The sequence below is a fragment of the Kickxella alabastrina genome (assembly GCF_025024165.1).
Source record: "Kickxella alabastrina strain RSA 675 chromosome Unknown BX661scaffold_5, whole genome shotgun sequence".
NCBI lineage: Eukaryota > Fungi > Kickxellomycota > Kickxellomycetes > Kickxellales > Kickxellaceae > Kickxella > Kickxella alabastrina.
In genome coordinates this window covers 392,715-418,554 of record NW_026251476.1, presented here as the reverse complement: position 1 = coordinate 418,554, position 25,840 = coordinate 392,715, and the positions used below count along the sequence as shown (strand labels likewise).

At 47.9% G+C, this 25,840-nt stretch overlaps 9 protein-coding genes across 9 annotated transcripts; 6 read left to right on the top strand and 3 right to left on the bottom strand.

Moving 5' to 3' along the window:
• Window positions 1-4,392: 4,392 nt before the first annotated feature.
• BX661DRAFT_193293 (transcription initiation factor TFIID subunit 6) lies at window positions 4,393-5,727 on the top strand (the record flags this gene model as incomplete). Its single annotated transcript, XM_051537772.1, has 1 exon — window positions 4,393-5,727. The coding sequence occupies one exon, from the start codon at window positions 4,393-4,395 to the stop codon at window positions 5,725-5,727; it is 1,335 nt and encodes a 444-aa protein (XP_051393407.1).
• Window positions 5,728-6,166: 439 nt separating this feature from the next.
• On the top strand, window positions 6,167-8,232 carry BX661DRAFT_178962 (4-coumarate-CoA ligase). The gene has a single exon (XM_051535067.1). The coding sequence runs from the start codon at window positions 6,366-6,368 to the stop codon at window positions 8,013-8,015; it is 1,650 nt and encodes a 549-aa protein (XP_051393406.1). The 5' UTR covers window positions 6,167-6,365; the 3' UTR covers window positions 8,016-8,232.
• Window positions 8,233-8,248: 16 nt separating this feature from the next.
• On the bottom strand, window positions 8,249-9,759 carry BX661DRAFT_178961 (triose-phosphate transporter family-domain-containing protein). Its single transcript, XM_051535066.1, has one exon. It carries the CDS (start codon window positions 9,554-9,556, stop codon window positions 8,345-8,347), a length of 1,212 nt encoding a protein of 403 aa, XP_051393405.1. The 5' UTR covers window positions 9,557-9,759; the 3' UTR covers window positions 8,249-8,344.
• Window positions 9,757-13,226, bottom strand: BX661DRAFT_178959 (uncharacterized protein). Its single transcript, XM_051535065.1, has 2 exons — window positions 12,068-13,226; window positions 9,757-12,046 (listed from the first exon to the last, which is right to left on the bottom strand). Exons 1-2 carry the CDS (start codon window positions 12,966-12,968, stop codon window positions 10,179-10,181), a joined length of 2,769 nt encoding a protein of 922 aa, XP_051393404.1. The 5' UTR covers window positions 12,969-13,226; the 3' UTR covers window positions 9,757-10,178.
• A 174-nt stretch (window positions 13,227-13,400) lies between these two features.
• On the top strand, window positions 13,401-14,596 carry BX661DRAFT_178958 (putative cytochrome b5). Its single transcript, XM_051535064.1, has 2 exons — window positions 13,401-13,919; window positions 14,347-14,596. Exons 1-2 carry the CDS (start codon window positions 13,603-13,605, stop codon window positions 14,414-14,416), a joined length of 387 nt encoding a protein of 128 aa, XP_051393403.1. The 5' UTR covers window positions 13,401-13,602; the 3' UTR covers window positions 14,417-14,596.
• A 415-nt stretch (window positions 14,597-15,011) lies between these two features.
• Window positions 15,012-16,312, top strand: BX661DRAFT_178956 (mitochondrial carrier domain-containing protein). Its single transcript, XM_051535063.1, has 3 exons — window positions 15,012-15,483; window positions 15,647-16,018; window positions 16,045-16,312. Exons 1-3 carry the CDS (start codon window positions 15,130-15,132, stop codon window positions 16,234-16,236), a joined length of 918 nt encoding a protein of 305 aa, XP_051393402.1. The 5' UTR covers window positions 15,012-15,129; the 3' UTR covers window positions 16,237-16,312.
• A 68-nt stretch (window positions 16,313-16,380) lies between these two features.
• On the bottom strand, window positions 16,381-18,439 carry BX661DRAFT_178954 (Catenin-beta-like protein). The gene has a single exon (XM_051535062.1). The coding sequence runs from the start codon at window positions 18,413-18,415 to the stop codon at window positions 16,529-16,531; it is 1,887 nt and encodes a 628-aa protein (XP_051393401.1). The 5' UTR covers window positions 18,416-18,439; the 3' UTR covers window positions 16,381-16,528.
• Window positions 18,440-19,229: 790 nt separating this feature from the next.
• Window positions 19,230-20,550, top strand: BX661DRAFT_193289 (kinase-like domain-containing protein; the record flags this gene model as incomplete). The annotated part of the gene is made up of 3 exons (XM_051537771.1): window positions 19,230-19,309; window positions 19,480-20,251; window positions 20,512-20,550. The coding sequence occupies 3 exons, from the start codon at window positions 19,230-19,232 to the stop codon at window positions 20,548-20,550; spliced, it is 891 nt and encodes a 296-aa protein (XP_051393400.1).
• A 2,579-nt stretch (window positions 20,551-23,129) lies between these two features.
• Window positions 23,130-24,634, top strand: BX661DRAFT_169535 (uncharacterized protein; the record flags this gene model as incomplete). Its single annotated transcript, XM_051533532.1, has 2 exons — window positions 23,130-23,194; window positions 24,379-24,634. 2 exons carry the CDS (start codon window positions 23,130-23,132, stop codon window positions 24,632-24,634), a joined length of 321 nt encoding a protein of 106 aa, XP_051393399.1.
• Between the last annotated feature and the right edge of the window lie 1,206 nt (window positions 24,635-25,840).

The following is a 25,840-nucleotide window of genomic DNA, read 5'->3' as shown; positions in this document are numbered from 1 at the left end:
TAAAACTGCCAAAAAATAGTGTCGGCATAAGCGTCGGCGTGCACGACAGCAGTGGCAGCAACGGCAATCAGGGCAAGAGTGGTGAATTAGAAGAGCTGCATGTTAAAAATGATGGTTGCTGGTAAATAAAGTAAAGATGTTTGCGGTTATGAGTAAAAAAGGAGCAAGAGTGCCTAAAGAACTACCGACTGAATATTCGAGAAACCATGTCTTATTTATACATGGGATTTTTAGCAATAATGGAAGCAGCATCCTGTACATGTGATTGCTGGAAATGATTCATCATTTTGTGAACATGCTTTAAAGCACTGACATCCAATGCTATTCAAATCAATGCGTGAATTGACTCCAATTATATGCCACAGTTAAGGCACATGGCTTTGCATGTTGCCTTACTGAGATTAATTGATTACGCACGTGGAATTCAGAGCAATGATGATACGTTTTATTATAGTTTATTTACATGCCAAGAAGAGCATATAAGGAATGGCTGTCGGGCAGCCAAGAATTATTATCTTTGGAAAAAATAAATAGCATCCTTTGATTAATATCATTTGTAGCAAATACCAAGTGTTTATGTTTCAAGTTGGGCCTCTTACCCAGGTTCTCTAAATATACATGTAAATTTTCGGAACAAAATCTGCCCCCCCCTCCCAAAAAAAGATATCATTGTTTGTCTTGCAAAAATGGCCGAATGCATGTTTGTATTTTTGCAAATATCAAAATCATTTTTACTTTATTTTACGGCATAAATAATGCAATGTTGGAATCAAAATGATGCAATGTTTACATTTTTCTTCAAGCACATGGAGATATATCTTGCTGCTATTTTTGGCAGTTTGGGCTTGTTTAATTACCAAGATACACGCCTCTTGGTGCAAAAAAACATGGGAAAATTATTTTAGGCTGGTGAAAAACGAATAACTCGCTGTATTTTTTATTTTCCATCCCTTTTTCTAAATAGTAGGTCTGTTTTAGCTGTCTTTCTCACCCATCCATTTGAATGCCAGATTTCATATAAATAGAGCGTCCACTTCCCAAGACATTTCTTTGGTTTCTTATCCCCCACCACAATTTGTTATAACACTGCTTACCAATTACACTTTGCATACCATGTTTTTATATGGAATATACCACCAGCGACCGCGGATACCACTTACCTCCTCTTGACTTTTCAATAACCAACCCTTCGCTCGGAAAATCTACAGTCCACATTTTCACTTTCAAAACACAACTTATGCCAAGGGATGTTCAAACACACCCATCGGCTTTCCATGTCAAATCCTCTTTCGTCATACAACCAGCCCTCATCTTCATATTTTGTCTCTTCATTACCCACTCCTCCCTTTGCTGCTACCCGCCCTCCTTGCTAATGTATTGCCTGAACAAAAAAAACAGAAACAAAAAAACAAACAAAAAAACAGAACAAACAAAAAAACAGAACGAACAAAAAACAGAACAAACAAAAACAGAACAGAAAAAAAGATGAGTGTCCATGGGCCTTGAAACATTGTAAAATGTTCTTGGGGTTTTATTAAATTTATTATTAAATACATGGCAGCACAGCAATCATTACAAGTCTGATCAGCTTGTAATGTTGTAGATGCAACTCATAAAAAAAATAAAAATAAAAAACAGGCAATACAAAGGCATAGAGGTAGGGAGCTAAAAAGGTAGGGAGTATGGGAAAATCAAACAAACAAATTTTTGGCACTATATAACAGCCACTAGATTATACTCATTACACGTTTCTTTATCCCTTTCGAGCTGCTGGGCACTTTGACACGCTTGCCGATGCGACTCTAGGCTACACATTCAGTCCACCGCCAATTTCTTATTTTTCACTGCGCTCGGCTCATTACTAGAGTCAGCGTTTTTGAGTGTATAATACTGTTACGCAGCCTGAGGATATGGAGGTAGATGCTGAGGGCGAAAACCATGAGACAGATTCTTGTCAGCTCACAGATGGATCTGATATGGGCCAAATTACAGAGTATCAAATTAAGCGCCACAACTGACATCCGGACATACTGCCTGACCCGAAATGGATGTGCTGGGCGCAAGAATACAGACATGCCAATTATGCCATATCAGAGACCCGGGTTGCTTTCATAAGGACTAGTTCTCGCAAACGGAGCACACAACTGTCAGTGAGTGCCACAAGGACAAGGAGATATATATAAGGCGAGGCCGGCGATAATAGCACTTTAGAAACACTAATAAAACCTTTATAATTTTGCACCTATTATTTAACACTATTACAGTAGTGCTCCCCACCCCCTCTTACATAACAATACAAACTAATAAAATTTTGTGTATATACTGAAACTTGCTAGATGAAATTTAAAATGAAAACAAATTAAAATTAGCTTGAAAAACATTTAATATGCTGCTTATTGCCTCCAAGATTAGTCAAGAAACACTTGTGACGTTGTTAATTTGCTTTGGGCTCACTGATTATCTCTGTAAATGAATATCCAAGTATCTGTTTCGCGCAGATTGCAAAAAATAAATTATTGCAAATATTGCAGGCAACTCGGTAACAGTGTATAAGTATAAAGTAGCCCTTGGAGAAGCGCACAAGTGGGACGCACAAGTGGTCACTGACCATGTGGGGGCAGAAATCAGAGCTCAGAAAGGCATATCGCAAGCTAGTCAGAATCTGGAGCCGCAGCAATATAAAGAGAGATGTAAGAAAAAATAGAGAATTAGATCCAACACAATAATGTTTCGTTAATATTGGTACTTTTTCTAACTATTGTATATTCCATTACACTGTTCTCATAAACCGTTTGAATAAAACTGATAATTAGAGCACTATTTTTGCAATATCATTATTTTTGTCCCGAAGCACCATGCTTACATTTTAAAATCAACTGTCTGTCTATACGTTTGTTTCCATGCTTCAAAATGAGCTGTGGTGGCATTGTAATAACTGGATATAGTGACCGATTCCAGTAACAGAAGTATGATTTGATTTCTCAGAAAGTCAATATGAATATTGTTATGCTCTATAAAAATGTGGATCTAAATTATTCTATTCAAGTATCAGAAGCTTACTTGGAAAACTTAAAAGGGGGCAGCGCCATGTGGGCAGTGCTGTAAACATAGTGGTATTCCTTGATTTCAGCCAGCAATAACAGAAGTGTGCATAGCGGCCATGAGGGTGTTATAATAAGAGGGAATATGTGGAGCACTATGATGTAGTGTTAAAGATGAGGTGTTAGTTTATGAAGGTTTTTATTATCAATAGATGCAAAAGTGAAATTAGGGCCGGTCTCATCTTATATATATCTTGTTGCCTTTGTTGTGCACTTTGCCAGTTGTGCACTCCGTTGGCGAGAACTGGTTCTTCTGTGAGCAGACCGGTATCTTGGTAAGTCAATGTTGTGGTTTTAGTGTGTGTACACTCACGCGTGTGCATTGCAAAATGGGGAGCATGTCCGGGCATCATTATTATGCCTCCCTACCTTACGCCTGCATAATCCAATTAGTACCCTATCAACTGGAATGCAGCTGTAAACTTGTTTCACGGTTCCCAACCTCGACATCCACTTCCATGTCTTTAATCTGTGCAACACCATTATAAATGAAAATACTTATTGTACCAATATATTTTGTATTAAACCTATTTTTCAAATTCACTAGGGAAGCCTCCTATTGAGTCTTCCCTAATTGCCTTTTTATAAGCAATTTAAAGCTTTCTCAAATACTACTGTATAAATGCTTATTCAGCATTAATGCAGTAGTTTGTGGCCTCTTGGCTCAAATAAGCTTATGCAATGATCTGTTTTGTTATTGCAATTGTGGTAACTGTCGTGTGTGAGGTATTTGCCAGCTGTTCAGGGGCCAGAGGCAGCGGTGGTACTGTTGCCATTGTTACTGCTGGTGCTGTGTCTGGTGTTGGTACCATTGTTGTGATATAAAAAAATGCGGCTTGTCCCGGGTGACTGATTAATGAATCAATCGCTAGTTAATTCCCTATTTGGATATGCGGGAATTCATATGCACACATAAATACTAATGACTATGAACAGTAAAGGCTGCTCATTCTTTAGCTTTCTTTTAGTTCATTCTTAATGAATATTTTTTATCATAACAGTAGGCATGGTAAAATTGTCTGCTTCAGATTACCAAAGGTAACAAATATTGAATTTACTGTTTACTCTGTCGTTTTGCTTTCCAGGATCACACGAGTTTTTTGTTTCCAAGATTATTCTAAACATGGCCTGTAATCACGTGCCGTTTTACCACAAGTAATTAAAATATTAGCACGCCTTGTTGTATCTGATATGTTTTTGCAATATTTACAAAAATATTCAACTTTAAATATTCACGCATCAAATCGAATACTCTCTTTTTCTCTTATTTCTACACAAAAACAAACCTCTGATGATATACTCCAAAACCACGATTAAAAACATTGCCGAGTCTATTGGCGTCCCGAAACTCAAGGACGGCATTACCACCGCGATGGCCCAGGATGTCGAGTACCGTCTGCACGAGATAATCTCCGAGGCGACAAAGTTTATGCGGCACAGCAAGCGTACAAAACTTACAGTTTCTGACATTAACAGCGCCCTGCGCGTGCGAAATGTTGAGCCGATTTATGGGTTTGAGACTGGCAGGCCCGTGAAATTTCACAAGGCATCGACAGCGCTGGAAGACATATATTATGTAGAGGATGAGCAGATTGACCTAGACTCTATCCTAGAGGAGCCCCTTCCAGCGGTTCCTTTAGATGTAGTTTACACGGCACATTGGCTTGCCATTGAGGGCGTGCAGCCGCGCATTCAGCAGAACCCCGTGCCTGTGGACGAAGAGGAAACGGCGACGAAGAAGCCTGTCAAGTCACAGCGGCAGGAGGGTGTCGAGACTATACCCTTGGTCAAGCATGTCTTGTCGAGGGAGCTGCAGCTGTACTTTGAGTGCATCACAGAGTCGCTGCAGAGCTCCGACCTCGTGGTCAAATCCACTGCCCTGGAGAGCATCTCAGTGGACGCTGGAATTCACCAGCTGGTCACCTACTTTGTACAGTACATTGCTGTGACCATAAAGGCCAACCTGCACAATCTCGAGTCCCTGAGGACAGCCATGGCTGTGGCACGAGCAATACGCCGCAACCCTAATCTCTTCGTCGAACCATACATGCACCAGCTTATCCCCTCCTTGCTCACTTGTTTGGTGAGCAAGCGTCTTTCAGAATTGCCCACTGAGGACCACTGGTCTTTGCGCGACGGCGCCGCTCAGCAGATTTCGGAAATCTGCAGCCAATTTGGCCACTCGTACCATACGCTTCAAGCGCGCATAGCCCGTACCTTGCTCCGTGCCTTCTTGGACCCGACAAAGCCCCTGACTACCCATTACGGTGCCATAGTTGGGCTCACCAAACTAGGCGTCAGCATTATTAGGGTGCTGGTTTTGCCTAACATCAAGTCGTATATGTCCTTGTTGGATGCCGAGATGGAGAAGGACAGTGAGCAACTCAAGTCCGACGGAGAGCATTGCAGGAGCGCACTGCTAGAATCTCTGAGATGCCTGGTTGCGAGCGATTTGGACGGTGACTTGTTGGTTGGCCTGACGATTGTGCAGAGGAGCAGGCTGGCGGAGGTTGTTGGCGAGACCATGGCCAATTTGGTTTTTGCTGACAGGGATGCTGCAAAGATCGTGACTGCCGTGCTTGCTGTGGGCAAGTCGTCAAAGGATCAAGATGATCAAGTGAACTAAGATAAGGTAATAGTCCCGTTGGCTTTTTTCTTGCCTATAATTCAACGATAAAAAAGACATGGTAATAAAGGGATAAAAAATTATTGTAGATGGCATGTGTGTTGCGTGCGCGGATAAATTAAATTTCTATGTGAATAAACACGCCAAGATAATCTCTACTATTCAATGTCCATCTAATATCCATGGATTTAAAAGTTAAGTTAGCGAAAAGTGTGGAAGTGGTTTGGTCAATCATAATGAATGGTCCACTTATCTATTTCTCATTTTGTACGCATGTGCTTTGGTAGCTAAAAAAAGCTCACATAGTCAGCTGACATGTCAACCTTGCTTGTACAATACATTATCCATACATCCTGTGAATCTGATTTACCTCACTCCTTTTCTCTTGTTTGTAAAAAAAAGGTGGAAGAGGGGTATAGACTCGCATATAGTGAAATAGATGGTATGAATGAAATCCGGATGGAATATGGAGTAAATAAAATAATAGCGTTCTGGATTTTGCAAAGCACATTTAGATACTTTCTTTTATTTTCCAAAATAAAAAATAGTTGGCTTTTATTCACATTATTCAATAATCTATCACTCACTCACCTACCCCTGCTCTTTTATTACTTGCTTGTTATACCCAGGAGTAAACAATGATATTCAAATCGCCCCACACCAGCGTCAAAATCCCAGATTTGGACCTGCCAACGTTCATGTTCACGTACGCGCGGAAGAACACAGTCTTCGGCCAGAATCCCAACCTCATAACCATGATACAGCATTCGCAAAGCCTGACATTCGCCGACTTTGAGCGCCAAACCGACGAGTTTGCCTCGGGTCTGCACAATAACCTGGAATTCCAGCGCGGCGACATCCTAGCAGCCATCCTGCCCAACACACCGTTCTACCCCATTATAACCATGGGCACCCTGTTGCTCGGTGGAGTAGTGAACACGGCCAACCCGGCATACACTGCCCGCGAGCTCTCGCATCAGCTCAAGATGACGCAACCAAAGGTCATCGTCACCATGCATGATTTCCTGGCCACCACTCAGGAGGCCATCAAGTTATCCGGACTGAGCATCCCAAAATCGCATATAATTACAGTGGACAATGGGGACAACTCTCTGCAGCAAATTTACTCGACCCGGCATTTCCCCCGCGTCTACCTGACAGCCAAGAAGCAGACCGCACAGACGCCAGCCTTTATTGTGTTTAGTTCGGGCACAAGCGGAGCGCCCAAGGGCGTAGTCCTGTCGCATCGTAACCTGGTAGCCAACGCAATGCAGTTCCTGGAAGTCGATCGTGCCGATTACAAGTTGGCGCAGGCTGTGGGCCACAGATACCAGCGGCGTTGGCTCCAGGTACTCCCGATGTTCCATATCTACGGGATTCTTGTCACCAACGCTGGCATACTCACCGGCGCTGTTGTCGTTATGATGGACAATTTTAATTTTCCTGGGTTCTGTGCGTTGCTGCAGGACCACAAGGCCGACACTGTTTACGTTGCACCTCCAATTATTCTGGCTTTGGCGAAAAGCCCCGAGGTAAAAAAGTACGATTTGTCTAGCCTCAAGTATATCAATTCGGGCGCTGCTCCACTCGGCAAGGAGCTGCAGGCTGAGGCTGAAAGAAAACTCGGCGTATTTGTCACCCAGGGTTTTGGAATGTCCGAGGCCAGCCCGCTCATATCCCGCTCGGCATGTGGCGTCAATACTCCGGGATCTATCGGACCTTTGTGCTCCAACACCGAGGTTGTTTTCATTGACAATGACGGTAAGCACTTGGGAGTTAACCAGACAGGCGAAATCTGCATCAGGGGGCCCCAGGTTATGCTGGGCTACTACAAGAACGAAGCAGCCACAGCCGAAACCATCCAAAGCGACGGATACTTGCACACAGGCGACATTGGATACATTGACGCCAACAACAATATTTACATTACTGATCGCAAAAAGGAACTGATCAAGTATAAGGGATTCCAGATTGCGCCGGCTGAGCTCGAAAGCTTGTTGACAGATCATCCGGATGTCATTGATGCCGCTGTGATCCCGGTTTATGATGAGGCGCGGGTGTCAGAAATCCCCAAGGCGTTTGTCGTTGTTCGATCTGAGGCACAGAATAGGATTGGGATTAATGCAGAAATTGCAGGGTGGCTGGCCACTCGTGTCATCGATTACAAGAAGCTGCGCGGCGGTGTAGAGCTCATTGACGTTATTCCAAAGTCTGCCACGGGAAAGATCCTTCGCCGGGTGCTCAAGGATCTTGAGGCCAGCAGAAAAAGTCCAAAGACCAAGCTCTAAATAGATGTGATGATTCTCACTACATAAGCCCAGCCAGCTGAGCTGAGAGGTTGAGAGCTAAGTCAATGCCGAGCAGGCAGGCATTAATGCAACAGCAACCAGGATTTTATGGCTAGCTAGCTGCTTATAAAATGGCAGCACAGGAAAGCTCAATAGGAAGTTTCCTCAGCTTTTGTTTTAATAAAAATTTATCGGACTCATCATTTCTGGTGATTACTACAATAGAAACTATATCGTTTGAAAGAAGAAGAAAAAAAACCTCTGTTAATTATTTTTATATTTTGCGTGTTAACAAATTCTATGTGTTATTTATATGGTGTGTATATTCTCTACTCGCGGTTCTTGAGCCTCATCGGGCCCGGGGTGACTTCATCGTGGTCCAAGATTATAGAATCATCTGTGCTCTGCGAGCTACTACTCCGCAAAGTCCTTTTAGTGGCAGCATCAGAAAAAGCCAGCTTTGGCGGCGAGTTTACAAAGCGAGAATGGCCACCAAACACATTGGAACCAGCACTGGTATCGGCACTGTTGCTTGTAAGATTATTTCCACGCAATCTTTCTTGATTCTCAGTCTGCGTGTCCAAACCATCCTCTTCGAAAACAAAATCCACCGCGGCAATTTCATCATAAGCGTCTGTAGCAAAAACCAACTGACGCAACTGCGATTCATCCACGCCCCGTCCACCACTGTCGTCGCCATGTGCATTCGAACTAGAGTCCTCGTCCACCTGGCCGTTCATTGTATCGTGTATCTTGAGCCAATTGTACATGGCAATACCAAACAAAGTCACCACTAACCCGGATGCATTCACGAGCGTCATGGAGTCGCCGAAAATCAAATGCGCCACACCAATCATAACTACTTCTTTCAGCATCCCGGCAATGGACAGAGTAACCACGGATGTACGCGCAATAAGAAAAAACTCGGAAAGCACCATTGCAAAAGCCAAACACCCACCAACACCCATCATAACTACGATAAACAGAACATCACGCAGTGACTGCATGTTTTTATCCTGGGATAGTTGCGAAACAGGTTGCTCGAGGATCAATGAAAAGGCAAGCATAGAGGCGCCAATTATTGGCATAAGCCTGGACATTGTGGCCACGGGGTTATTCATCCCAAAACGCGCCTGCGATAAAAGAATCTGCGTCAAAGACCACCGCAATCCGCTCATTGCCGCGGATGAAACCACTTGGGTAAACCCCAGGAGCTTGAAATCCACCTCGCCGGCAGCCATCAGCACAACCCCCACGGTGATAATCGCAATAACCACGATCAATGCAAACCGCACCCGCTCCAACCCAAACAAAAACGCAAACAACAGGACGAACCCTAACCCGGAAGACTTGCACATGGTGTAAAACGTCAACGTAATCGTCCGCAGGCTAACATTACTCAGACCAATATCCAGCGCCGACGCCAGTCCACAGGGTACAGCCCGGGTCAAGTACAATCCCCAAGTAGTATTTTTCTGGGTCGGCCGCAGTTTCGGAAACAACCTCAGACACAAGGTCGCCAGGGAATACTGCATAAGCATATGCACACTACTGACTAGCAGAGGGAATGAAAAGTCCCGCTCGGATGATCCAAACAACCACTTATTGTAAACTGAAAGAATCCCCGAGAACGTGTACCAGAGCGAAATGTAGAGACAGGTTTTGGCTGCGTGGGTTTGGAAGTTGCGGTCAAGTAGGAGTGACCGTAGGTTGTGTCGTTTCTTTTTTAATCCTGAGCGGCGGTGGTGGTGGTGGTGGTGGTGGTGGTGTGAGGCCTCATTGTCAACTGTTGATGCTGCTGTCGCTGTGGCGTCTTGGGCGCTTGGAAGGGTCGCAAGCTCAGCGTACTCGTGTTGAATTTCCCTGGCCATTGAATGTAAAATGCAAAAAGAAAAAAGAAAAAAGAAAAAAAGGAGGGGCAATAAAATGCAAGGTGGCTGGAGGGGGAGGGGGTTTATATAGCAAGAAAAAGAAAAGAGTGAAAAACAAAAAATATTCTAGCTCATGCAAAGCGCATTAAAAAGTCGGAGAGGCAACTTGCAATTTTTTTTTTGTTTCCATGGCCCACTTTGGCGTGCCTCCGCTGTTTTCTTTTCTTTCCTCTCTTAGGAGAAATCCTTTATGTTTCTCAAAAGAAAGGGGCCATCTGAAAAAAGCACTCCATTAGGCGGCAGCAAGGTGGTCCTGGTACGCATCAAAAACCAGAATCCTCCCCCCATTGCCATCGCAAATAGCCGCAAGCTCCTCCTCAACCTCGCTGTCGCCCAGCTCCTCCCTCAGCTCATCAAACTCCGCCATGATCTCGCCATGTATGCGCGCATAGGCCCGGTGGATCTCGCGCTCCAAAGCAGCAGAATACGCTCTCAAGTGCAGGTACCGGCCGATCCACCGGCGCACCTCATCGCCGTCAATCTCGGCATACAAGTCGGCAACGGCGCCCGACGCCTTCAAAAACCTGCACTCCTCAGCAAGCAGCCTCCGCGTCCGACACGGGTGGCCATCCCTGCCAACGCCTCGCCCAACAATAGCCTCGGGATCATCCGCAAGCCAACCACCCTCCTTTTGGCCAGGCACCAGCGCCCAGTACAGGCGGCGGCCATCAGCCGTGCACTTGTCCTGCGTCAGATCCACATCCATCCCAAGCGCGTACGCGGGCGGCGCGTCGCCCGGGATCTCCTCGCCCTCCTCGCGCTCAGCCTCGTCCGCCGCGCGGCTCTCTACCAGCGCCTCACGCCGCGCCCGCTGGCACGCAGCATATGCGGAGCTCAGCTCCTTGGCGAGCGGCGCAAAGCGGGTGCTGCGCGCCCCAATGCGGACGCGCAGCTGGCTGGCCTCCTCGAACGTCGCAACGACCAGCCGCTCCAGCTCCTGAATGTCCCCCACCGTGCGCGGCCGCTTAATCGCAGGAATCGGCGACGGCGACGGCGAGCGCGACCCAGGCACCGCGGCAGCAGGCGAGAGCGACGGCCCGCGCGGCCGCCGGAACTCAGCGGGACGGCTGGCAGGGTCCAAGGCCAAGTCAAGCGGCGCCTGCGACTGGTGTCTGGACACCGCCGCCATGCTGGGGATGCGCCGGTCGACCAGAAGCTCCTGCGCCAGCCGCTCCTGCACCCTGCTGACTGCCGCATCGGTGTCCGATGCAGCGGCCGCCGCAAGCGCCAGGGACCCTAGCTGCAGCGGCCGCGAGCGCACCGGCACGTGGCGGCTGCTGCCCCCCTCGTCCTCGTCCTCGCCCTCGCCCTCGTCTGCAGCGGCCGGAGCGCTCGGGTGCGCGCGCGGGTTTTGGCTGTGCGAGCGGCTGCGCGAGCGGCTGTGCGAGCGGCGGCGCGAGCGGCGGTGCGAGCGGCTGTGCGCACGCCGGTACTCAGGCTCAACGTCGGACGCCGCATGGCCGTCGGCAGTGTCTTCGCGCGTGCGCCGGTGGTTGCGGCCCAGCGGCCGGCGGCTCTGCACGGGCTCCGGCGCTGCCATCGTGGCCAAAGCCATGGGGGCAGCGTCGGGGGCGCTGACGGACGCGCCGGTGACTTGCGGCGGCCGCGGGGGGTCCCGGTGTCTGCTGTTTGGGATACGCGCACTGCTGTCTTTCGGCTTGCCTTCTCTCAGTTTGTTGGATGGCGGGCGCTCGATGGATCTTCTCCGGGGTGCCGGCGGCGTCCTTGTAATGTCCGGCCTGGGTGTGGCTGCGGCTGCGGCTGAAAGCGTGGTGCGTCCGGCTGATGCCGGTGCCGGTGCCGAAGCTGGAGCCGGAGCCGGAGCCGGAGCCGGAGCTGGGGCTGGGGCTGGAGCTGAAGCTGAAGCTGGAGCTGGAGCTGGAGCTGTAGCTGGCGGCGGGGCGGCTGAAAGCGTCATGCGCCCGGCTGTTCCGGCGCCGGTGCGCATCAGGCCCTTGCCGGCATCGGCGCGCAGCGGCTTTCTTGTCAGCGCCGGCTTTTTGGCCGATGCCATTGGCGCATCCTTGGGCAGGCTCGCAGAAGCCACATCCTTAGCCACAGCGGTAGATGGCGCCTGCCCAGCTGCAGCCAGCCCCTGCCCAGCTGCAGCCAGCCCCTGCCGGATAAGCCGCACGCGCACGCGCTCGGGGTCATCCGCGGGCAACCCCAGGGCGTCAAAAGCCTGAATAGCATTGGCAGCAACAAGCTCCTGCTCCTGGGCACTAAGCCTGGGCCAGCCAGAGTCAATCTGCACCATCCTGTAGCTCTCTGGCAGCAGCGCCCAGCGCACTCCCGTTTTCTTGCAGAGTGCACCCAGGGTGTCCAGCACTAGCGCGGCAGGGCTTTTGATCCGGTCGAGGATCGCCAGCTCGTCCATTGGCTCGCGCGCTAGCATATGCAGCACTTGCTCGCGCACCATTTCGCGGTTCTGCCGCACTATCCCGGGCTTTTTCTGGGGCACTGCCCGCGAGACCGACGACACGCACACATGCGCAGACCCGGACCCGGTCCCAGACCCGGTCCCGGACCCGGTCCCGGACCCTGCAGCTGCAGCAGCGGTAGAGGCGGCCGCCGGCAACATCGTACTGGGTGTCCGCGCGTGAGCCGGCTGCGCCACCTGCGCCTGGCGCATGCGCCCCCCATCAGCCGCATACGCCATCGTTGATGCGCTCATCGGCGCTGCGCCAGGGAAGCTCTTCTGCTTCCCGAGCACCGTCAGCTTCCCCATCGTTCTGCCGCGCGGCATCCAGTCCGACCACCGGTCGCTGCCAGCCGACTGCGGCTGACTGCCCTGGAAGAGCAGTGGCGGTGCGCTTGTGCGCTCCGAGGAAAACCGCACGTCGAATCGCTGGCTGCCTACGCGCAAGGTGCCCGTGGTGATGCGTTCTTTGCCGCCCAGGATTAGCTGCAAATCTTCGGCTGGTAAATTCGTTAGTCGCTCGATGACGTGGCGCGGGAGCTTCATGAAGAGCAGTTGGGTCTTGGACTGCGCCTTCGCTGGAATTGCTTCTGTAGCTGACATTGTGAATGGGGGAGTATATAGTAGGCGATCAGTAATTGAAATGTGAGAAAAAGTGGAGTGGAACTGGTTCCAAAATGAGGAGAATAAAATGCAAAATAGAGAAAGTGGGAGAGAGGGTGTTGGAAATTACAAAGACCCAAGAAAATACAATACAATACAATAAAAGAATAGAAATGAACGTTATGCGCTCCAGCCGAAGTTACAAAGCGCAAAGGAAACCATATCATTTACTTTTAAAGGAAAAATTAAAACGGTCGCACTAAAATATTGGTTATGTGGGAGAACGGTGCGTTCCTTGTTCCTTCTTTTCAATTTCACCCAGGAGCTTCTCAGCTGTATCCGGCTCGGGAATCTGCGGCTCGCGAGTCACACTTTGCGTGCAATACTTTATTATTATTATTATTATTATTTTTTTTTTCTCACTCCCCATTTTTGGTCCAAAAAAAAAAAAAAATACGACGCGCCAAACTCTTGAAATAAAAAAAATTGTGACCTCTTTTTTTTTACCTTGCTTATTCGTTTTTTATTTTAAAAATTAAATTGTAATTTTTTTTCCTTCATTTTTTTCTTTTTTATTTGTTGCATCAAATCCCCTCCCAAAAAAAATAAAAATTACTCCATTTATCTTTTTACAATGTCCGAGGTCAAGACTTTTACTTCCGAGCATGTCGCTGAGCACAACACGCGCAAAGACATCTGGGTTTCCATTCACGGCAAGGTCTACGATGTGACGAAATTCCTTGACGAGCACCCCGGTGGTGAAGAGGTTATTTTGGAGTGCGCCGGTCTGGATGCCACCGAGGCCTTTGACGACATTGGCCACTCCGAGGATGCCCGCGAGTTGCTCAAGGATTTTTACGTTGGTGAACTTGATGGACCTTGCAAGAAAACCGACTCGCGTAACACCAATGACACTGATGAGCATGGCCAGGTCCGTACCAAACAGAACAGGTATGAATGAGTTTTTTTTATTTCTTTTTATTTTCAAACTTTCTATTTTTGCCCTTTTAAAGTGCTGCTTTGCTGTGGGTGTGGGCGGGGGGAGGGGGGTATTTATGATAAAGTGTGCGCTGAGTGGGGACGAGAGGGCGTGAAAAGTTGTACTCTTCTGCGTGGCGCTCTCCCCCCACACCCCGTTACCTCTTCTGTCACACACAATCACAACACAGCAACACAGCAACACAGCAACACAGCAACACAGCAACACAGCAACACAGCAACACTTGTCCTCCCAAGATTCGTTCAGATTAAAGATTACAGCTAATGCCAGTTTTGGACCTTGTCAATCCACATCAAGAAACTGCTATTTTTAAACCAACAAAAAAAACTAACAAAAAATTCCCAGTCTGTATTTATTATGTTATGTTTTGTTTTGTAGCAATTCTTGGGGAATCCTGATCCCTCTGGCATTTGTCGTTCTTGTTGTTGCCTACAAGATGTATGCTTAAAATAAATATGAAAAAAATCACAAGTCTCTTCTTCGCATCGTCGTTTGATCTCCCGCTTAGCCTTTAATATTTTTCTTTTATTAGGCGATGAGGGGGTTCCCGAGTTTTTGATGTATTAAATTTAATTCTTTTTCTTTATCGAACCACATAAACAAACAAATAAGAAAGAAAGAGAAAAAATAAAAAATTAATTGACATAAATTAAAAAGCACGGATTAATCGCGCTTTATCTCACATCCTCAATGACAGCTGATAATCGCTTGGATAATAAAAATGAAAAACATGACTGCTTTTGTGATATTCTAAGTCGCTTATCTGTCCTGCCCTGCCTTTCAGCTGCAGAGTCCTGCGCACTGGCTTGGCCGGCATCCACGGAGTCACAAAAAAAAGCGGGTGCATTATCCATGTGACAGAAAAAAAGTATAAAAAAACAAGAGCTCACAGCACGTGCAAAGCGCAGCACAAAGTGCAGAAGCGCAAATTTACAATACATGTGAAGGAAAGGAGGGGGGGGAAGGGGGAGACATGGCTCTATTTCAGAAGCATAAAAAGTAGAGCGCCTTGCGCGCCTCAATAACAGGAACCAAAAATACACCTCTTTTTCTCTCTTCTCTCTTCTTCTCTTTTTGAACTATTCAGTTTTCTATTTTTATTTTATTTTATTTAATACTTACACTCACTCTTACACAAGCAACAAACCCAAGAAATAAACAATGTCAGCGACCAAAGTTTCAGACACAACCCTCGCCGTCAGTATTCCTGAAGAAAAGCAGTCCAAGGCCATTCCATCAGGTACATCCGGGGTAAAGTCATTCTTATCCGGCGGATTCGGCGGCATGTGCCTGGTACTTGCCGGGCATCCACTTGATCTGCTCAAGGTCAGAATGCAAACATCAACTGAGTACAAGAGCACCCTGGACTGCTTCCGTAAAACATTAGCTGAAAATGGCGTCCGTGGAATGTACCGTGGTATGGCTGCTCCGTTGGTTGGCGCTACCCCGGTATTTGCTATTTGCTTCTGGGGATACGACATGGGCCAGAAAATTATGCGCTCCGCGTATAACTTGGTAAGTTGGAGCCATATTCCGTCATCGTGCAAAATGGCTCTCCAAAAAAGGCAATGTTGACTTGACCGACACGTGAAATAAAAAAACGCCTATTCTAGAAGAAAAACTCACTAATCTGGTATGTTCTGATGTGTTCTATCTTTTTTTCTTTTCTTTTGTATAGTCGCCGACAGACAAACTCTCAACCAACCAGATTCTATTTGCCGGTGGCTTCTCTGCGATCCCCACAACGGCTGTGATGGCACCTATGGAGCGCATCAAGTGCACGCTGCAGGTTGGCAGCGCCAGCGGAAGCGGCGTCGTCTACAAAGGCCCAGCAGACGCCGCCATGGGCATCATCCGCACCGGCGGCATCACCAGTTTGTTCAAAGGCACCTGCGCAACACTCCTGCGCGACGTCCCCGGAAGCGTCGCCTATTTTGGCGCCTACGAGCTCATTAAAAAGTCTCTGACCAACCAGAGCGCCGGCCAGGGCTCAATCTCCCCTGTGGCTATTGTTACCGCTGGTGGTCTTGCTGGAATGGCCAACTGGGCTGTGGCTATCCCCCAGATGTTCTCAAGTCCCGCTTGCAGACGGCGCCCGAGGGCAGGTATACTGGTGTGAGACAGGTGTTTGTTGAGATGATGCGTACGGAGGGCGCGGGCGCTTTGTTCCGCGGAATGGGCCCGGCTATGCTCCGTGCTTTCCCCGCTAACGCTGCTTGCTTCTTGGGCGTTGAGATATCGCTCCAGCTCATGAATAAGGCCTGGTAGCTTGGCTGATGCTAGATATATGCTTTTGTTTTGTTTTTTTAAAAAGAAAAAGATTAATAAAAAGATTAAAAAATTTCCACAGTGTAACAAAACTCTCAACCCGCAGGGTAAACCTTTGAAAGTGTGTTTACGCATTTACCTTTACCTTTTCATTTTTTTTCTTATTTAGAAAAGGTAGGAAAAAGGCAGCACACACATGTGAACCATTCATAAGCATTTAGCAGCGGATTGGGTTTGAATTTTCATTAGATATTTGTAGTCTCCTTATTTTATCCAGTGTTGAACATTGTCATTACAAACTGTCGAGCATGTTTGACAGATTTGTGGTGCCAGCGGTGGCCTTGGCCTTGCCCTTGGGGTTCAAGGACGCGAGCGAGCTCGCCTGCTTGACAGAAATATACTCGGCGAGTTCCTCCACAACCATATCCAAACTGCGCCCCTTTCGCCTTAACCTCTGTTCAATGCGCTCTCGTGCCTCGCCATCCACAGCCACAAACGCAATAACAATATCCGACATTTGCAGAGAGAAAAGACCAGCATCCTGTCTAACCAAATACCGCTCCTCCTCTTTGTCTTCGCCCTCGCTGTCGCTCGCATTCATCTGCTCTTCAGCCTCCCTCAGCGAGTCAAAGTACTGGATGTTCAGTTCAACCAAGCGGTCAACATGGAGCTTCCAGCTAGCATCGTCCGCCAGCGAAGGCACAAATTTGGCCAACACGCGCCAATGCAACGGAGACTCCCTCTCGGTGAGTCGGAAAAGCCAGGACACGCAGCTCATGATGCGCTCGTCGGACTCTGGGTGGTCCCTGTAGAGCTTCTGGGCGGCGCCCTTTCCGCGTCTCATCAGCACATAAAACAGGTATTTCAGGCCCATTCCCTCGATATACCGCTTAGCGATAGACCGCCGGACGAGCAGATCAGCGTCCAAGGCGCCAACCTGCTCGAGGGCGGTCTCTGACGGTGACAACGCGTAGTCTAGGATCTTAAGCGACAACAGGCGGCCAATCTCCGGCTGCTTCTGTAGCAATACCAGAAGCTCAACACCCTCCAATGACTCGAACTCATGCCTTCCCTGCGGCGTAGCAACGAGCACGCAGAGCGAGTTGATAATGTTTTCCAAATACTCCATTTCTACCGCATCCTCGGGCGTACGCTTGCGGTACTTGGCTAGACACTTGAGCAGTGCATCCATTAGAGGTGTTTTCGCCGCGGATTGGCAGATTTTCGTCGAGGTCTGAAGCAAAATAGCAATGAGCTCGGCGGCATACTGCTGGTTGACATCGGTTGTCTCGATGTTCCTGCTACTTGTATCGGGGCTTGTGCATATGCGTGCTTGCAGCCAGTCCAGAAGCCTCATGGAGTTGACAGCGGTCTCGGCCAGTGATGCATCCAGGGTTGTGAGATTCTCAACAATGTCCAGCATCTTGGCCACGCCCGAAGCGTCATCGCTGTCGTAAGCAGACCCGGTGCTCTCGTCCAGCCGCCGCAGGCTGTGACCCAGGGCCTCAAAAAAAGCATGCTTTTCCAGGGCCTTTATGAACCCCACTACCTGCTGGCGCTCCTCCTGCGACTCACCCTCTTGGCTCCACGCGTCCATCGAAGTCAGCTCGCTCACAAGCTCAACAATGTCCATCACAATATCCTCATTTTCATGACCCAGCAGCTCAACCAAAGTCGGCAATGCACCCAAGTCATCGAGAACATGCAAATCCTGCACACTGTTGGTCAACGGGAGCAAATTCCTTAGAGCTTCATCCAGGTCAGCTTCTGATTCGGCAAATTCTGCTGGCGACTGCGCGTACTTAATCCGGTCCTCGGTGTTTTTCGACATTGCACGCTCTAGACGCGCAACCAGCCGGCGCACCGTGTCCTTGTCCAGATGCTCCTCAATGTCCTCAGCGTTGTCCACCCATTGCAGGACGCCCTTTTGTTGCTTTGTTAGGCCGTCGGAGAAGAAACGCCCGCCTTCGGTGTCGTCTATATCGGAGACGTCGCTGTTGTTGTCGTCGGGTTTCGGTCGCTTGGCGGATCCCTCGGTCACTTCGCCCTCACCTTCAATACCGTAGCCGCGCTCCTTGAGCAGCCGCATGCTGGGGGCCGAGCCCATCTTGCGCTTTCCCTTGCCGACATTCAGCGTAGTGCTGGTTACTGACTCTTTAAATATATCGTTAATATCCATAATGAGTGTTTTTTGGAAATAAATAGTGTTTTTTTTGGTAAGTATGTAAAAATTTTGCAAATAAACATTTTTCTTCAAATACATTTATATGCAATCACAAACTTGTGGGCCGGCCAGCTTGCAATAAAGGGACTGTTTTTTTTGTGGCCTGGTCTGGGTCTTGATAACAAATCAGCTTGCAAATTGGGGGAGGGGGGATTGCCAAAGCAAGGGATACAGAAATGGCTCTGCATTAACTCCACTTCTGCACATATCTCTGGCCTAATTCGGGAGGGGGGGGTGGACTGCAAGTGGCTAAATAAAAAAGTAAAGACGAAATAGCGCGTGCTTATTTGTATATTCTTGTTTGTTGGGCATTTAAACTCCGCCATATACTCACCCACATCTTCGCATAATATGCTGCGTTCAACAGAGGCAAGAAAGCAATCGCTGTATTGTGTGCGTATAAACAAAAAAAAAACATAATACAAACGATTTTTTTATTCTTTGTGGATCGCATGAACATCTTTATCCCTTGTCTCTGTGAAGAAAAAGTACAACAGGTTTCTTTTTTGCAAACATTTTTTTGTTCTTAGCTCGTGTCCTTTTTGTTTTATTTGTTCAAACTATTTCCCCCTTTCTCCTTTCTCCTCCTCCCCCCCCTCTCTTTCCTTTAGTTTTCAAATTCTCAATTCTTACATAAATATAAACCACGACTCGCATTCATTCACACGCCATTCGTCACAAAGTACAATTCACCAACTAAATTTCTTCATTTTTTATTTTATCTTTTACACCTTTTTCTGTTCAACTCTCATATCGTAATGCACGTGTAATGAGTCTGCCCCTGTCAGCACAGCGGTACGAAAAGAAAGAACTGGTGGGACGCGGCGCCTATGGAGTAGTATACCGAGGGTAAGACATCCACACCATTGCAGCAATAGCGGGTGCAAAACAAACAGCATACATTCACAATAAAAACTTACCATTCAACAATTTAATTCAATTCAATTCACGTACAAACAAAACAAAACAAAACACATCACACCTCTTTTTTCAATATCTATTGCACAAGCAAAATGTAGACGCGACACGGTCACCGGCGGCATTGTGGCCATCAAAATCCTCAATCTGGACATTGAGGACGACTTTAGCGACATGCAGCGCGAGATAAACCTACTGTCGCAGCTGCACTCGCCGCATATTGCGCAGTACTACGGGTCATTCATCGAGTCTTCGCGGATGTGGATCATTATGGAATATGCGTCGGGAGGCAGCATCCACAAGCTGATGCAGGCAGGACCCATTGAGGAAAAATACACGTCCAGCATCATGTACGGCGTCCTCCTAGCCCTCGACTACCTGCACACGTCGGGCATCATGCATCGCGACATTAAGGCAGCCAATGTGCTGGTGACCGACGAGGGCGTGGTGCAGCTGTGCGACTTTGGCGTTGCACGGCAGGTCTTGCAGGCATCGGCCAAGTCGTACTCGTTCGTCGGCACGCCATACTGGATGGCGCCCGAGGTCATCCAAAAGGGCCAGGTGTATGACTTTAAGGCCGACATCTGGTCACTGGGAATCACCGCATATGAGATTGCCACGGGAATGCCACCGTACGCTGAAGAGGACCCAAAGCGCGCGCTTTTCCTAATTCCGCGCAAGGGCCCTAAGCAACTGAACCCCGAGCAGGCTGGCAAGGACATGCGCGACTTTGTCGATAAGTGTCTGCAGATTGACTTTACAAAGCGGCCCTCTGCCCATGAGTTGCTCAAGCACAACCGTTTTGTGCGTGCGGGTCACGGAAAGCAGGCTGCGCGTGTCTCCGACCTTATCTCGCGGCACAATGACTGGCTGGTGACGGCCAAGCCCGAGGAAAGAGATATCCTTGAGGATAACGATGCCATGCAGAGCACGTCTGAGGCCAGTCTTGTCGAGTCATGGAACTTTGACCGTTTTTCTGTTGGTAGTGACGGCGAGGGCGGATACGAGTCGCACTCTTCACTTTTTTCTACCAACAACGCAGCTGCCCCGCAGGGTGAAGATACTGACAAGGCCTCGGTGTCATCCGCCGCTAACCCAAAATTGCCCGCAGACACTGCCTCTGCCATTGCCAGCACCGCCGCATACGAACGGTCCTCGAACGCGTTCCCTGATAACAGCGATGACTCGGACACGCCCCAGATAGAGCCGCTATTTGTCCGTCAGCTGTTTAAAGATGAAGTCGCGCCGATAGACGATACGGGCGGCCGACGCATGCGCATAGGCCCGAACACAATGGGCAATATCGATTTTGGACGCGCCGCCCGCAACAGTAATCGGCTCAGCCTCGATCTCGACACGGCGCGCGCCTTCAGCACCGGCATGCCGACCATGCGCATCACGGCTGTGGAGGCCGAGGATGACAGTGACGAGTATATTCGCATGGAGAATCAAGATGCAGCAAAGAAAAAGAAGCACAAATATAAGCGCTTTACCCGCACAATGCTGGGCACGCCGCTGGACAAGGGAAGTGGCAAGTCGAATAATGGAAAGTTCCGTTTGGTGCCCGAGAGCGTCCGTCGCAGGTGGCTGGGTGTAGGCAGCGCCGATAGTGGCGGCAGCAGTGGCAGCGGAAAATCGGACCACAAGCTCGTCACAGCGTCGCTGGAGCTAGCCTCAATCAAAAAATCAATTAGCAGTCCGTTGCAGCAGCAACAGCCCTTTGCTCAGAACCACCCTCTGGGCACCCAGTATAGCGAGGCGAGCGGCACTGTCAACCACCATTTGCTTTCGTCGCAGCACAAGCAGCGACTGGACGCAGATGGCAAGAACTTGCGCCGAGTCACTATTGATGCGTTTCCAGACGCAATAAAGCGGCACATGCGTGACACTCCGAACGCATTTCTGTCCGGCGTCGCCGCCGCAACCACTGCCCCCGACACACAAAGTTTCTCTGCCGCGGCCGGCTCGCGCATTGGCGAACACTCTTCCGAAAGGCCTGAATATCGAAGAAACGCAAACGTGAGCCCCGGATATGGCGACGGCCGCAGGAAATCAAAGCACCTCTGGATAGACACCAGCGCACCTATTAAGGATAAATACGGCGCTGACATATCCACTGGTAACTCCACATCTGTCACCGAAAACCAATGGTCCACGCATACGGAATCCGCAGGCGACACGGGCTACACCCAGATACCACACGTTGGGCTTCCCAGCGCCACCAATGGCAATACCGGAACGCCGCTAGCTAAGTCGCTGAGTCGATCGGCCTCGCAGCACCAGATTTTGGCAGGTACCGTGGACATTGACATATCGGCAAGCTCTCGCTCTCGCCAGCAGCCCAATTTTAGCACCAGCCCGAACTCCTCACAGGCAAACCCTAACTACCCGTCAAAACTGCGCGATGCCATGGCCACCCTGAGGTTCCTGCGGCTAAACAGCGACAAATCAAAGTCTAGTCCATACGGAGACAGCATGCCTAGTCTTTCAGAGTCGGCTGACGCTTCCTTTTACACATCAAGCTCGACGGCTTCGCGCCGAATGGAATCACCACTGTCCGCGCAATTCCCGCCCCGCTTGCAGTCACGAGTGTCTCTTCCGCAGGTTCTGCCGACAGCATTCTTGGGGCCAAACACAGACCTTTCCGACAGGCGCAACTTGGTGCTGGGCCAGCCCACACACACTGGCAGCAGCATCCCAGGCGCGTCCTCAAACTTGCGCTCACAGCAGTTGCAGGGGCAGGAGCTATCTGCGATGCACATTTTGAACGCTGCATCCTCGCTGCCCGCCATACGCACCACCCAGGCCCGCGACTCTGCGAAGAGTGTTCTGGATACTACAAAGTCGCAGCTCAATTCGCAGATGTTTGTCCCGATATCGCCACTGGAGCAGCGCCGAGAGCAGTTGCAAACGAGGGCTATCCGCGATCTACCAACAGCCAAAATGGCAGCTGGGAACTGGATCCTGCGTGAGGAAGACGAGGACGAGCACGTGCGCAGGCAGAGCGGCTCTGGCATCAGCGCAACGGCGGGCAGCACTGGATCAAATGACGCTCGCGTATTGAGAGCACCTCGCCGGTCAATGTCGTACAGTGCGTACACCCACTGCGAAGCAAAGGAGCTGAGCGTTTTGGACCGTCAGGGTGCTGTTGCACGAATAAACTCGGCAAAGATTCTGCCCACGCGACTGCCCCCTGCGAAGAGCAAGGATTCAGTTGCAGATGACGACAAATCAGAGGTCAGAGTCGAGAGCAGATCTGGCACTGGCACGTCAGCACTGGATTATTTGCCTAATGATGCAGCATCTACACCATCTTTGGCAGGAAGTACTTTGTTGATCTGTGCAGATACAATGCCCGAGCTATACCGACCAAACACAAATGTGGGTACAAGCCCAGATGCCGCAGCGCACTGGAGAAAAGAATTGGGCTTGGTTGTCGACAATTTCCTCAACATCATTGATGCTGTGGATAAGAAGGCCGCATCATTTGAGATTTGTTAATAAAATATATTTCTATGTAAATTAATGTTGGTTGACAAAAATTAGACATTATAATAAAACTAAATAAACCATTTTATATTCCAAATGTAAAAAAAATATTAAGCGTGTCGTCATTGGCAAAGGCCTACGTTGCCAATATGCTTGCAAATGTGCTTTGTCTTTGTCAGGCTAAATTAGAAAGGATCGTCAGGGATACAGAAGTCCCTGGTATAACCCTGTTTAAAAGCCTAGGCCTTGTTAACTCAACGGCATGGACCTGTTGGTCGCACTTTTCAATAATCAACTTGAAGATTCTAAACAGTTTGAAGCTGAATGGTATGTCTCTTGGATTTTCGTGGAAACATATTAAACATTTTTTTGAGGCACGATTTAATTTTAATTTTTAATTTTTTGTAAATTAAATCATTCATGCTTTGGCAGCAAAAATAAAGGCAGCATAAACAATTGACAACAAATAAACAGCCAACTCAATACCAAGTTTCTGTCTTTATTACTTTCATATGAAAGGATCCCAACCTATTTTTATTCTGAAAAACCTAAACATTTATTTTGCGTCAAACATATCCACCCTCTTTTCCCTTATTTTTTTATCTTTTATTCGACACTTTTCTGCATCTGTTTATTTTCATACTCATACCCATTATTTTAACCATTTACTTTAATATGCCCTCACTCTCAGTCTTTCAACCTTTGCCCTGGCACGTTATTGAAACAGTCATTGGCTATTATTTGAGCATGGATGCGTCTATATATGAAACAGACAGAGCACAAGCGCTTGCCTTAATTTACACCTGCTATACTTGGCGCTCTATTTTTATTGCAAAGACGTGCGACGTTGTCCACATAAAGTTTCATTTGGACAATCCCCCAAAGTACTGGTATCCCAACTGGCCCAAAGCTTTCTACCAGCTGGGTTTTCAGGGAAGCTGTGTTGCCAAAATAGTTAAAATACATTTTCCCAGTTGGGTGCTGCTGATGGATGGCACTGCGCTCGCCATGCTTTTAAAATCGGCCTATGATAATGCCATTTCCTGGCAGCATACACCTTTCATATTGACATTAAAGACTCTAATCGTGCGCTGAAATACGCACGTGGTAACCATTTTTTTATTATGCGGAATATTGTCACATTATTTCGCAAAATTAGGCGCATGGTTCCAGATGTCAAGTCAACATATCGTAGGTCAATGTCGTCTATGGGCAGGCCAACCAGCATGTCAGTGAGTTGCTGGGGAAAGCGACTTTAGAGCTTTATCATGGGTTAATAAATGTGTCGTTTTCGGAGAATAGAAGCAATGAGGCTCCTACTGTTTTCAACCCGGCTACGTTTTCGGAGTTGATTCATTTTACGTACAAGTGCACGAGGGGGGGCATATCTGGGCCACCGAATGCGTTAGACGAAGCGCGGCGTCGCTCAAGGAACTGTCCTTTTTTTATCTGCACAAAAGTATTGCGGCTGCGATTTTGCATGATGGACAGGGCAAACGGCTAGTTTATAGCACCCTAGAGTCCATCCACTTTGAATCCATTGCATTCAAGACTGAATTCGTTTTGCCAAAGTCAACAGCGCCACCAACTGATTTTGTCTATTTCTCCAATCTCAAGTCCCTCCACGTGTATGGCGGATATCCGTTTAGTGACAACGTGCTGTTCAGGAGTGAAGGCGGCTACATCACTTTTGAGAGCTTGGAGATTATTGTAAAGGTTGCGTTTATCGAGACGGAAGATAGGCTGCGGTTTTTCACGGCCAACTGATTTCCCAATATGCACTCCATCAAAATGGAATACAGCAATAAGGACTGCTATTTAAGTTACCTGTACCCAGAAACCGTGTGGGCTAGGCGCTTGCACTGCATTGACAGACTTTTTGAAGCAATCCAATGTTCAGCACCATTTCATGCATTAACTATGGACGGATTCTTGTCATGGTCTATTTTTGCTGACAGAATGCAAAGATACTCGGCGTTTATCGGCATGCAAACTATACGAATTTCAGCTTGTGCGCTTGAATTTGCAAACATCACTGCGGTTCTCAAGCGTGCATCCTATCTGCGCCATTTGCACTGCAGTTTTGCATTTGGAATGCTCGAGTTCGACGGTATGTACTCCACCAAAATGCGTAACAAGTTTCAGAAAAACATCCATCCATAAGGCAGGTGGTTTCGCTCGCTGGTTATTGAAAAAACTGTTGGATTTGTGTTTGCACCGTATCTGGTGGCATCCATAGGGCTGATAGCGATTGCTTGTCCGCGGTGTGTGTCCGTCAAAATTGGCGAGTACGATCGATAGACCTTTAATCACGAGATGGAGATTTTTAGCAACAAAATAATTTACGGATATCATTTTAACTGCATGCACATCAGTATCATCAACGATAACTTTGTTATAATGTTAGACTGATTTTTTATTGCAATTTTTTAAGCACATGCATTTTGTGTGTGGTGGTCGCAAGTTCGGCAACAACTTTTTCCAATGCCATCTATTCAATTTAATTCAAACTAAACCAAACCAAACCAAGTACGGATCTGCTTTCTAAATCAGATATTACCAACCATTTTCTCAGTGTTCTCGACAAAAATTTACCTCGCTGACAGATAAAAAATCATCAGGACAATAAATATGCAAGGAAATGAAGAACCAGCATCTTTCTTGCTCCAGCAGTGATAATAATTATCCTGTTGGGCATTTCATTACCGTTTGGGCAAAAAAATCAATTAATGTTTTATTTGAAGTGAAAAGCCCTCTTTAAAAGAAGACCCATCGTGTATCGTATGCTCTTTGTCCAAGCACGCTAGTAGTACGTTGATTTATTAAAATCAAGTGGGGCTAACTGTGAGAATATTTTATGTGCCGCTAGATTTTTTTGTCCGACATTTTCTTCATTAAAACAAAGGCATGCAAGCCTGGAAAGGCTGAGTTTGCCAAAATAGGCAACAATTCAATACGTATTTATTGCATCCG

Bases quoted from the DNA above. Each gene is read 5' to 3' on its own strand.
- BX661DRAFT_178962 (XM_051535067.1), top strand. From the start codon at position 6,366: ATGATATTCAAATCGCCCCACACCAGCGTCAAAATCCCAGATTTGGAC.
- BX661DRAFT_178961 (XM_051535066.1), bottom strand. From the start codon at position 9,556: ATGCTTATGCAGTATTCCCTGGCGACCTTGTGTCTGAGGTTGTTTCCG.
- BX661DRAFT_178959 (XM_051535065.1), bottom strand. From the start codon at position 12,968: ATGTCAGCTACAGAAGCAATTCCAGCGAAGGCGCAGTCCAAGACCCAA.
- BX661DRAFT_178958 (XM_051535064.1), top strand. From the start codon at position 13,603: ATGTCCGAGGTCAAGACTTTTACTTCCGAGCATGTCGCTGAGCACAAC. The intron at 13,920-14,346 runs GTATGAATGAGT...TTTGTTTTGTAG, and splicing joins GTCCGTACCAAACAGAACAG to CAATTCTTGGGGAATCCTGA.
- BX661DRAFT_178956 (XM_051535063.1), top strand. From the start codon at position 15,130: ATGTCAGCGACCAAAGTTTCAGACACAACCCTCGCCGTCAGTATTCCT. The intron at 15,484-15,646 runs GTAAGTTGGAGC...TCTTTTGTATAG, and splicing joins TGCGCTCCGCGTATAACTTG to TCGCCGACAGACAAACTCTC. The intron at 16,019-16,044 runs GTGGCTATCCCC...GATGTTCTCAAG, and splicing joins CTGGAATGGCCAACTGGGCT to TCCCGCTTGCAGACGGCGCC.
- BX661DRAFT_178954 (XM_051535062.1), bottom strand. From the start codon at position 18,415: ATGGATATTAACGATATATTTAAAGAGTCAGTAACCAGCACTACGCTG.